Here is a 12,958-nt window from a genome sequence, read left to right as displayed (position 1 = left end):
ATCATCATTATATGGTAACTTTTGAAATAACTGTAGCATGATTACAAATCTCTCTGCTCTGACTGACCCCTATAAATCTCTGTTCTGACTGCTTACTGTATTTAGATGGTGTTTTTACAACATGATGGCTAACATGTGACAGGTAGCATGTTGTAAAATCCTAGTGTAGACAGGACAACCCTTGGGTTCACCTAAATCTAGATAGAACTACAACTTGCTCTGTCTAGGCTAGGATTTCACAATGTGTCAGCTGTCATGATGTAGAAACTCACCTTTTTCCTAGTGTAGACATACCCAGTGTTCTCAGCTCGTTCACTCCTTTTATCTGAAGCAGACGACCTCCAAAATTTACAAGGACCTCACTTTATTACCACCCTGCCCCACAAAAAATGGGGACAAAGAAAATGGGGCTGTGAAATTGCTGAAAGGGGAACATTATTTTTTAAAAGATCAAAAATCATTGGAATTGTTTCTCTTCAGGTCCCAATCTGCTTCTACTGAAGTGACTAGGAGTTTTATCAATGATTCAATAGGCGCACGATTGCGACGTCTGACATTTCTACTGAGAGTCAGGTGGGGCCCTGCTTCAACTGAGAGCCATTAAGGAATTAATTGGTTTCCAGTTTCTCCTTCAGCCCACGTACAACTACCACTATGCAAGGAACTTCACTTTTACAGATTGTAGAGCCCTGCTGGGGCAGTTTCTGCAGTGCCCCAAGTCTGAGTTGGGGTTGCTAAGGAACTACTTAGCTGAACTTCAACCAGGCCCCTAGAAACGTGCTTCAAATTACTCTATACTTGTGTAGGAAAAGAAGGGCTACTGTGACTGTCCTTTTGGGTTCTGCTCAACCAATAGCCACTGGCCACATGATGCCTGATAAGAAGCTACAGTTGGTCCACTAGGACCCTTGATATGGCAGGTAAGGAGGAGGAGGAAATTTGGGTCATAGATGTGCAAAGTATTATTTTTGTATTATTATTTTCCTCCCCATATATTTTCAGCTCTGACCAAAAAGCAACTTCCTACTGTGTGCTTACTGTGGGGCTCAGGAGAACCAACGTCAGCCTTCAAGCTCATAATCCATTAGAAGATGCTTGGAGGTAGACAGAAATGAATACACAGAGTCTACATACTCCCCCCTTATAAAGAGCAATGTTATCTCCTTGGCGGTCATTAGCCCAAGAAGCAGAAGTCTGTCTCCTGTACAGTGCACTGTACTGTGGTTGAGGTTTAGATCACCCACTATTTATTTTGTTGACTGTAAAAAAAAAAAAATTGAATTGAGAAATGTAAGGAAATAAAATTATTTTAAGCCTCAAGAAAAAAGTCAGTATTTCTTAAAAGGAGTAGGGGCTCCCTCCAGGTGTAATGCCAATTGTCAAAAGCAAATATGTTTTATGCTATTAACTGTAATCAAAATCAGACACCAGCATTCTGAAAGGAATGAGATATGGATCAATCACAGAACATTTTACAGTAACATTATGTTCCTTCATTAGTACTCAGCTAGTACTGTTACACAAGAGCTTTATGTCTGATAGCCAGTCAACGATGAGGAAAGCTATACAGCCCAAAATGTAATATTAGCCATTGAAGAGAGAAGAAAATAACATCTAGAGGGACAGGTAAGATTTAGTGTTAGGTTGTTTTGTCCACTATTTCCTCCATAAACATTTTTTGTTCATTTTAAAAGATGGAAAAATCCTATTTGTATGTTCTCTACGGCCATAATTTCTAAACTGAATCTCATTAAGGTGCAAACATACCACAGTACATAGAAAATATGTCTAAGTTTATCAGCAAGTTGACTATTTCAGTTACAGCAATGTTAATCTATAGAAATACTAGATAAAAATCAATATAAAAAATGTCTCCCTCTTGGGCTAATTTTTGACTGCAAGATTCCTGTTGAGATTTGTGGAATTCCATGCCACACCTGGAGTCTTTTCTTATGTCTCATTTTTACCTTTGCTCAGCTGAACTGGCATGCTTTCCGATTTCATCATTCTCTGCTGTTGCTGCTGTGCCTGCAGGTGTTGGTGCTGGAGGGGCTCCACAGTGCTCCTGATGGGCATTACAGCAGAAGGAAAGCTGCTGCTGCTAGCACTAATAGCTGGGCCTGCAGGACTACCTGAAGCCATAGCTGGGGCAATCAGCTTTCGACCAAAATTAAGCAAGCTATTGGAGACTTTATTAATGTTCAGTGGAGCAACCTTTGCACTGGCACTGAAAAATAAAATGGAAATGAAAATATCACGATCATTAGTAATTTATAGAGCATTACAAATATATGCAGCGTTTTACGAAGAGTGGAAAAAATCTTCTAAGGCACAAGGACATTACACATATACAATTTTACATGCACACATGAATTTGTGCATAAATCCAAATACAGTGTCAACAGGGGGCAAATGCTGAGAATGTTGCAAAGCGGGTGATCATGATGGAGTTTAATATAACTGAAAGCTTTTTACTGAAAAGAGTATTTATACTTTGTTGTATTCCCACCCATACTGAATGCTGTAATATGTTGACAAAAGCACTACTGCTACATTATGGAGCAAGGATAGTTTGCGCATTTTTATGGCATCCACTGACTCTTAGTAAAACCAGGCCACATATAAACTGTGGTACAAACCATGTTTTTTTTCGGAATGGCGCTTCGAAAAAGTTAGACTACTGTATGGCATGTGTATTACTATTCTGATTATTCTGTATCAGGGGGTAGCCGTGTTAGTCTGTATCTACAAAAACAACAAAGAGTCTGGTGGCACCTTAAAGACTAACAGATTTATTTGGGCATAAGCTTTCGTGAGTAAAAACCTCACTTCTTCGGATGTGTTAGTCTTTTGCTCCTCCATTTGTGTTATGCAGTGTGCTCTCATTCTGGCTAATCCAGCTAAGCATTACTTCAGTTAAAGAATATGGCATCAACGGCTTTGGGCTTGATCATTCCACCTCATGAGCTGCCCAGAAAAGAACACTGTAATAATGAAGTGGCGAGCTCTGTATCCCCTCTTTCTGTGAGTGAAGGAATGTTATCCCACGGTCCTTGTAAATGCAAACAAAGAAAGCCACCATATTGCCAGCCAGTTTTTCCACACAGTTTGAGAATTGCTGTTTTACCTATTGGAGGAAAACTTCACCCCAAGTATGAATGGGAAATTAAAATGCTCCATTCAATGGAAACATTAGATTTTGGCAAATGCTGTGCAATTTGAATTTATTCTAAGAAGCTACAATTCATGGAAATTAAGGTTTAGTCCTTCAGAACATACTGACAATTGACATTCGTTTTCTTTTGCTCCCACCTCATATTAAACTCAACTTGGTTATTTGAGGTGTATACGAGGCTAAGTATTTGCCACAGAGGATCCGGTCTGAATAATGATTTTAGGATTGGATCTATATACCATAACGTAATCCTTATTATTGTTCTCTGTTGTTTTTAACTTTAGTGGCTATTTTTAATGCACTTAAGTTAACTGCATCATTAAGAACAAGGAAATTTGTTCAGGGCACACACTGGTGGCTGAGAGCATTAAGGCTCGGTCCATGAGTCTTGACTCTGATATACTTGGTACACTTTCTGACTTCAGTGCTCTGAGTGCATTTAGTACTGAGACCAGGCGTTAGACTAGACATCCTCATCAACTTGAAACAATTATTTGTATTATCATCATACCTAGGAGCCCCTCATGAACCAGGACCCCACAGTTCTACCGGCTATACAATGTCTTGGAAGGAGAATGACAGGTTACAGGACGTCCTGGAATCATGGATATGACTTATCTGTGCTGACAACCAGGCCTGGAATTTCTGAAGATCTTGACTGATCACATACAGTAATTGAATTGGCAGAGACCATAAGTGCTAGTAGGGAAGTGAAGCCTTGCTCTCTGGTGGGCTGTGAAAGCAACAAAGGCATTGATGCTTTGACATAGCCAGTTAACACCAGAACATGAAAATTAGATGGTGACACAGGAGAAATATTTATTTAGAATTTTCGGGGAGGAGTAGGAGAGGGACAGGTTGAATGTGCCTTTAACTTAACAAAAAAACCCCAAAAAACAAAAAAACCACCCAACTCAGACCCAAAGGTCTGCAATGTTGTTTGAGGACTTTTTTTTTTTAAATCATAACTGTAAAAGGCTGTTACATATCATGTGAGAATTAGATGAGAATTGGTTATTCAGCTTCAAACATTTGCCAGGATTCAGGTCTCTTATGAACTGACCTTGCATTGGCAATGATCACCTCAGGACACAAACACAAGCAGCCAAACAATGATTTTGGTACTTTAATGGCTTGCCACGAAAAGCTGATGCTATTTTTTTCCGTCAGATCCCTAAGTGGAGTTATGTGGTGTTTTCCTCACGTTGCAGTTTCAAGAAACGCAAGCAGTGACAGGGCATTAGGTCTGCAGGACGAGATGCTTTGATACCAGATTGAAGTTCAGAAGAATAAGGGCAATATATCTATTTCCTACCACCTGAAGTAGTATATTAAGCTTATATACGAGTGCAAAGGATGATTGAAGCCATTAAACATGGATCAATGGCTGCACTTGAGCCATCAAAATGTATCAAACATGCACGACAATTACAAGAAAAATGAGGATTGATTATATTATAGAGTTATCAGCAGATGCATTTAAAAGTAAGACATCGGTTTAAAAACATGAATGTCAAGGAGACGTGAGAACAATCTATGAAGCAAACAATTTTGTTTCATCACAATAAGCATCATTGACCTTGACTATGAATGGTATATTTTTAAACAAGATGATTCAATCTCTTCAGCTTTCTGCTAAGATGAAAATGTTTTGTTTTAAGAAAGCCTTATCTCGTCAGTAAGTAGCCATTAAGAGAGAAAAATCTACATGAATATGACACATTTAAAAGTTTTAAAAGAACAATAAATTAAGCAATATAGTGTAGATTTGTAAAGATATTTTAAATGTATCATAGAATCTCAGAAATTAAAGATAAAAAAACCCAATCCCTAATGATATATTTTCCAGTGCTTTGTTCAGTATATTTTTTAATGAGGCCAACATGTCTTTTGGGAGAGTATATCAAAGTACAAAACTATTGAAATGATACGGTCTAAATATTTCTTTGTTGAAATCCATTCCTCCTAGTTATTCCCTCCTTGACCTATGCTAAACAATTCCTCTACCACGTTGGTATTTATCCTCTTCCTTTGCAATGAAGCTATATTCCCACCAGCAGTTTAGTTGTCTTTATTAGTAGTTTTAAACGTCCATCATGTGTCATTCTGGCAACTCCTTAATCATTTTCGCTCTTATCAGTAAACTCTCTCCATTTTATTGACATCGTTGTGATATACTGAGGCACTAGGGTCTGATGCAGTATTCTAGGAGTATTTCACCATTACTATATAGTGGTAAGAGACGTACCTCACTGTATGAAATAAATTATAATATTTGCCACCAGCATGGTACCAGAGGAATCCTTTGATCACTTTGCCTACAGGCAAGAAAGGTAGGGAGGAGTAGATGGACCCTTCATCTATTCCCCAAATAATTATAAAGTATTTAAACTACATGTAGCAGAAACTGAACCTAATTAAGAGCTGCACCCAGACCAGTTCCATATGCCATCCACCCACCTCAACAGGTGGAGGAACTTGACTGGGCCAGCAGCGAAGGGGGATAGCCCCAGCAGCAAGGAAAGGAGACTCAATAAGGAAACTAGGTAACTTGTTCCCTGTTGGAGTCTCTGGAACCCACAGGCCAGATGTGGGGCAGGGAGTGCCGCTCATTGGCCAGCATTCCCCAGGTGCCAGGATTTCACCTGGAGCATGGGCCATGCTCTTTTTCAGCTCTATTCAGTCCCACCCGATCATCCCTGAACCTGAAATGGGAAAACAGTTTGGCAAATGCTGCGGGTCTAGCCCATCGCCTGCATGGGAGTCAGGAAGGAATTTTTTCTCCAATAGGGACAATTGGCAGAGGCCTGGGGAGTTTTTCACAGCCCTTGAGCACCTTCATGCCACAGTAGATTACGGAGGAATGTGCTTAGTACCCAACTCAGCTATCTGGTGGAGTTAACTTGTCGCAACTTGTGGCCAGTTTCCAGTGCAGTTAAAAGAATAAAAGACCTGGTATTTTGGTGATGGGCTTTGAGGTCATGGAATAGGGTGAGATCTTGTGGCCCTCCTGGGCCGAGTTCAGAGCTTGTGGCCCTCACCAGTCAAGGTCCCCACCCTTCTGCACCCTCTGTCCCCGTTGTGGGGTGAGCAGAGTCCTAGGGGTTAGGCTGAGGACATCCACTCACAGTTATGGGTTATATAGTAGGAGCCCTGTAACCCCTACATGATGGGCAGGTTTTGGCTCTCCCCTGTGTTTAAACTTAATGAATGTGGTGTCCTGCCAGTTAAAATCCATCCATGTGTCTGTCCTCATCTCGCCGCTGTGTCAGAATCAAAGCGCTCTATCCTCCAGTGCCACATGTAATAGTTAGAATTAGGGCTGTCAATTAATTGCAGTTAACTCACATGATTAACTCAAAAATTAATTGTGATTAATCGCACTTATATCGATAGAATACCAATTGAAATGTATTAAATATTTTTGGATGTTTTTCTACATTTTCAATATTGATTTCAATTACAACACAGAATACAAAGTGCACAGTGCTCACTTATATTATTTTTGATTACAAATATATGCACTCTAAAAATGATAAAAAAAATAATATTTTTCAGTTCACCTCATACAAGTGAAACTTCTTTATCGTGAAAGTGTAACTTACAAATGCAGATTTTTTTTGTTACATAACTGCACTCAAAAACAAAACAATGTAAAACTTTAGAGCCTACAAGTCCACTCAGTCCTACTTCTTATTCTGCCAATTGCTAAGGTAAACAAACTTGTTTACATTTACGGGAGATACTGCTGCCTGCTTACTTACGACATCACCTGAAAGTGAGAACAGGCGTTTGCCTGGCACTTTTGTAGTTGGCGTTGTAAAGTATTTACATCATCTGAGTGATTGGCTGACCAAGAAGTATGACTGAGTGGACTTGTTTGCACTAAAGTTTTACATTGTTTTATTTTTTAATGCATTTTTTTTTACATAATTCTAAATTTGTAAGTTCAACTTTCATGATAAAGAGATTGTACTACAATACTTGTATGAGGTGAATTGAAATTTTTTTGTTTTTGTTTTTTTACAGTGCAAATATTTGTTATCAAAAATAAATATAAAGTGAGGGCTGTACACTTTGTATTCTATTTTGCAATTGAAATTAATATATTTGAAAATGTAGTAAATATCCAAAAATATTTAAAATAAATGGTATTCTATTGTTATTTAACAGCACAATTAATCACGATTAATTTTTTTAATCGCTTGACAGCTCTAATTAGAATCCTCTCCTTCCAGGAAGCAAGCTTTGCCAGCAGCTGCAATACTGCTATCATGCAAGTTTCACGATAGCTGCAGGGAGAGCCACTAGTCACATAAGTCCCACAATTATACTTTAAAATGTTTCTGCAGCACGGCCCATCTGAGACACAGCAGAAAGCAGCTGCAGCACACCACAAGTGTGTGTAGGACACAGAATTTCTAAAGATCCTGTATTTTGAAAAAGAGACCAAGGGGCTCTTGAGAAGCAAACTGGTCAAGAAGTCTTGCTGTAGGAGTTAAAAGAGTACCTCGGTGTTCCACTAAAGAGCAGTGCAATGAGAATACCTGAGAGAGAGAGAAAGAGAATATAACAAACTGCAGTGGGGCCTCCTAAAACAGTTGTACGAAGAATGCAGACTTGGAGGGTAGCAGAAGAGAGGTTGTAGAATCTTCTATAAAGGACAAAAAGAAGAACAGGAGTACTTGTGGCACCTTAGAGACTAACAAATTTATTAGAGCATAAGCTTTCGTGGACTACAGCAAATGATATGCAAACTAGACACAATCAACTCCGGTTTGAATAAGGACTGGGAATGGCTGAGCCATTACAAACATTGACTCTATCTCCCCTTGTAAGTATTCTCACACTTATTATCAAACTGTCTGTACTGGGCTAGCTTGATTATCACTTCAAAAGTTTTTTTTCTCTTAATTTATTGGCCTCTCAGAGTTGGTAAGACAACTCCCACCTGTTTATGCTCTCTGTATGTGTGTATATATATCTCAATATATGTTCCATTCTATATGCATCCGAAGAAGTGGGCTGTAGTCCACGAAAGCTTATGCTCTAATAAATTTGTTAGTCTCTAAGGTGCCACAAGTACTCCTGTTCTTCTTTTTGCAGATACAGACTAAAACGGCTGTTACTCTGAAACCTTCTATAGGACAGCTCAGGTGGAGACTATATTTTGGGATTTCCCTGTCCACCAGAAAGAAACAAAGTCCCCATGCTACAAGTCAAAATGCAGGAGCAGCAAGAATATGGACCCTACAGATCAAGGAATGAGGCTCAGTTAATACAAAAAGAACACCATGATTCCTGGGGCAGGACATCCTCCTCTGGATAGCCATCTTCCTAAGTTTGTTAACAGGACAAATAACTAGAACATTATGACATAGTACAGTAATGCTGCTAATCACATTGTGATGTAATATCATTGTCTTTTTCACAAATTGTCACTTGATATCATCATAGGGCACAGAGAGAACCTAGAAAAAAGAAGCTTTTTATGTTTCCAGTCCCTCAAAATTTAAAATTCCTTGCACATTGCAAGCGGGCACTGTATTAGATAGGAGAGGTGTGTGAAAAATAGGATGGGTGGCCCTTTTATTTATTTTACAATGATAAGATTAGCATGGGCATGGCAGCACATTCCATAACCACCATTTCAATATCCAAAGTTTGCAACCTATGGGATAGCAGCAATTCATTTTAAGCCTGATAAAAAATACAAATATTAAACCCATCCTGGAATTTTTACATTTGTAGTAGTTTTCTTATACAGTGATTATTCCAATAAAACAGAGCTTTTTGGTCACATAGCACTACAAACATGGGTATTACAAATGCATCTTTGTATTTTAAGGATCAAATTGTGCTTTTCCTTACCACGAAAGTAGACCCATTGATTTCAATGAAATAAAACCATAAGTAAGGCAAGCAGGATTTGGCCCTCTATCCTTTCACTATACGTAGACTTTAAGGGCTTTGAGGCAGAAACCATCTTTTTGTTATATGACTGTACAGTGCCTAGTGTAATGGAATTTAGATCTCTGGTTTAATCAAGGATGTGTTTTAAACTGGTTTAGTTGAACTGGTGCAAACCGCTGTGTGCCATTCTTCAATCAGTTTCAAAGGAATACGATAAATTGATAGAAGCTGTGGTAGACTGAAGAATGTCTACACAGTGGTTTGCACCAGTTCCACTAAACCAGTTTTAAGCTAGTGCAATTGTAGACAAGACCCTAGCCCGAGAGAGAGAGTGTGTGTAAGCTAGAATATAGCACTCTTTGTAATAATATTGATTGTGCAAAGATTAAAAAATTAATTTCACATAATTGATGAAGTGCAAAGTACTATACTTATGAAGAAAAAAACCCCAAGTGCACAACTACAAAATGAGAAGTAGCTGGGTAGGCAGTCGTTCTCCTGAAAAGAGCCCAGGGGTTATATGGAATCACAAATTGCATGAGTCAGTAACATGAAGCAGTTGCAAGGAAGGCTAACATTCTGGGGTGTATTAACAGGAGTGTTGTACATAAGACATGAGAGATAATTGTTCTACTCTACTTGATACTGCTGAGGCCTCAGACGCAGGACTGTGTGCAGTTCCAGAAGCCTCACTTTAAGAAAGATGTGGACAAATTGGAGAGCGTGTAGAGAAAAGCAACAAAAATGATGAAAGGTTTAGAAGACCTGACCTATGAGGAAAAGTTAAAAAAAATTGGGCATGTTGAGTCTTGAGAAGAGAAGACTGAGGGGGAACCTGATATCAGTCTTCAGATATGTTAAGGACTGTTATAAAGAGGATAGTGATCAATTGTTCTTGTTCTGCCGGCAACAGACATGAAGAAGTAATGGGCTTAATCTGCAGCAAGGGAGATTTAGGTTAGATATTAGGAAAAACAATATGTAGCTATAAAGATAGTTATGCTGGAACAGGCTTCCCAGGGAGGCTGTGGAAACCCTGCCATGGGAGACTTTTTAGAACAGGTTAGACATATCCATCAGAGATAGTCTAGATATACATGGTCCTGCCTCAGCTCTGGGTGCTGGAACAGATGATGACTCAAGGTCACTTCTAGCCCTACATTTCTAAAATATGATAATATTCAGTTGTGTTCCACATACTGCTTGTTTTGAATCAAAGCAACGTATAAAATATTCACTATTTTGGGGTAAGGTATTAATTAAAATGCAACATATATGAAAGTGTCTTACCGGGTTTTATTCATCAAGTCTGCTCCACGTGCTTTGTAATAATCTAAATTTTGTTGGAATTGGTAAGTCACCGGTCTTGGATTTTTCTACAGAAAAGAGTGTTACAGTGTTTTAAGTTAGAAAATATTTAATAAAAATTAGGCATCAGTCTCAATATAAAAGTTAATAAGGATTATAGATTAAAAACTCATTTCTTTTTTCCCAGGACCATAATTGATAAAGGTAGGAACAATATATAAAAAAGGAAAGCCAGCTTTGAAATATTTTAGATCCCACTGTTATCATCTGATGACTTTAAGACTGTTGTATAAATACCATAACTAAGCATACACTCATCCATGTAGAAAGGGGACTGAGCTACAATGTTCGAGTTTGGATCTGAACTTTCTGGGGAAGTTTGGTTCCAAGCTAGTTTTATCCCTTCTCTAGTTCTGACGATAGAAGTGTATCACTAAAACATCTACCTATAAAGAGATCATATTAAATAAAACATTAATAGTAAGGACAAGCTATAATTTCTAATTTAAAATTAATGTACCAACTTGTTAGTGAACATTTTAGTTAAACAAAGATTGGTTTCATGTTAGAATTATGTTTTGCTGCTCAAATCAAATATATCCACTAGATGGCACACAGAACCTTTTTTCCCACCAAAACCTCACAGTATTCAGAATCTAGGCCAGGAATCCCGTTGCACTATCCTGTACACAATTAATGCTGAAAACAGAGTTAGTCTTAGTCCGTCCCTATTTTCAACTCAGATAAACTAATGTATTGATATACTTTGTCTTAAGTAGCACTGAAATTACCTATTTTGGGACTTAATATTCTATGGAATACTGAAGAACCTATACGCACAGAATTATGTACCAAGGAGTCCACTTACACTAATTTAGCTCAAAGGGATAATGCTTGATGGTGTAAAGTGCTATATAAATACATATTATTAAAAATAAATTGAATAGGCATCCAACTAAACAGAAGTACAGCATAGCCCTTTTTTTTTTATAAATAAATATACATGGAGATATACCTATCTCATAGAACTGGAAGGGACCCTGAAAGGTCATCAAGTCCTGCCCCCTGCCTTCACTAGCAGGACCAAGTACTGATTTTGTCCCAGATCCCTACGTGGCCCCCTCAAGGATTGAACTCACAATGCTCAAACCACTGAGCTATCCCTCCACCCTATGAATAATCAACAAAGGGATAAATTAAAGTAATACATTTCCATTGCATCAGAAGTTAAAATGCAAGAGAAAAAAAGATATGATAAAATAGAATATCTATTAAAGTGATAATTTTTTTCTGTGCAATAATCTAAATATAGTGCATAAAACTGCACTATTTTATACAAATAAATACCTGTTGAAAGATTTCTGTTACAAACTTATTCTCTTTTAAAACTTTTTTCCCCTCTTGCTTTTATACATTAATTTGAAATATACTGACCTCACTCTTTTGGTCTTTATTGTAATACATACAATTTATTAATCAATGTGCTTTCTGAATTTTTTTTTTTTAAACAAGGAAAAAGTACATTACATTTTCATCTTGATGTGCTGGGAGTACACAAGGGAATGGAAAACTCCCTTATATGCTTTCCCATCTCCACATGTGGGAAATTCATTTTCCTTGCCCACTGTTGTAATGGGCTGGGGAACCCATGCTCCATCACTCTTCAGGGAATTGATGGAAACTTCCTTTTTGACTAGCCTTCTCATGTTTTTAGGAGTACGTGGGGTGTATATTTCAAGTAACAGAATATTGTACAATGCATATGACAAAGGAAGAAGAGTTAAAGTTGAAGAGTCAATAGATATCAAAGGGCCAGAAGGATTTCTGGGGTCAAAGTTAAAGTTGGTGATGGAACACTTCAGTGAGAATTTCCTGACTTTTTCATGCTGTCAGATTTACCTTTGTATTAAATTACTTTTCCCCCTGTAGACGTCCGGACTTGCCTGGCGGTGCCTCCTGCTGGTGACTTCCGGGAATTAGCTGGTTCCAGCTCCAGAGTGCCCTCTGCAAGCCGGTGATCCGCCTGTCCTCTGGACCCCGTGTCCCTCCCTGGACCCCGTGCCCTTTTACCTTGGGTGCTGCCCCCTGGCAGTAACCCCTCAGTCTTAGGGTCTCCCCTCCCCGGGGAACCCCCACCCACTATTCCCACCTCACCTCAGTATAAGGCTACTGCCAGTCATCGTCTAGCCCCCACGCCCTGGGGCAGACTGCAGTATCAGCCTACTCATCACTGACAAGGTTGGGTTTGGACCTGCTGCCTTTGCCTACCCCTGGGCTGCCCTCTGCAACCCCCAGTACCTATCAGCCCAATGCTAGGCCGCAGCCTAGGGCTTTCCAGGCTGGAGCTCCCCAGCTCCTCTGCCTTTCCCCAGACCAGCTCCACTCAGGTACTCTATTTCTACCTCCCTGCAGCCAGGCCCTTCTTCCTCTGAATGCAGAGAGAGACTGTGTCCTTGCTCCTGGCTCCCAGCCTTTATAGGGCCAGCTGGGCCTGACTGGGGTGTGGCCCAGCTTCAACTACTTCCCCAATCAGCCTAGCAGCTTTTCCCTTCCAACTGCCCT

At 39.2% G+C, this 12,958-nt stretch overlaps 1 protein-coding gene across 1 annotated transcript in view; it reads right to left on the bottom strand.

The window, feature by feature from the left end:
- Window positions 1-12,958, bottom strand: part of TBC1D5 (TBC1 domain family member 5) — a 286,376-nt gene that overhangs the window by 86,019 nt on the left and 187,399 nt on the right. Inside the window, exons 14-15 of the mRNA XM_054020011.1 lie at window positions 10,379-10,464; window positions 1,968-2,227 (exon numbers count right to left, since the gene is read on the bottom strand). Coding sequence (XP_053875986.1) covers window positions 1,968-2,227; window positions 10,379-10,464 — 346 coding nt within the window. The remainder of the gene's footprint in view (window positions 1-1,967; window positions 2,228-10,378; window positions 10,465-12,958) is intronic.

This window comes from Malaclemys terrapin, chromosome 2 (genome assembly GCF_027887155.1).
Source record: "Malaclemys terrapin pileata isolate rMalTer1 chromosome 2, rMalTer1.hap1, whole genome shotgun sequence".
NCBI classification, from domain to species: domain Eukaryota; kingdom Metazoa; phylum Chordata; order Testudines; family Emydidae; genus Malaclemys; species Malaclemys terrapin.
The sequence above is the reverse complement of the archived record's forward strand: the minus strand, read 5'-3'. Positions and strand labels throughout refer to the sequence as shown.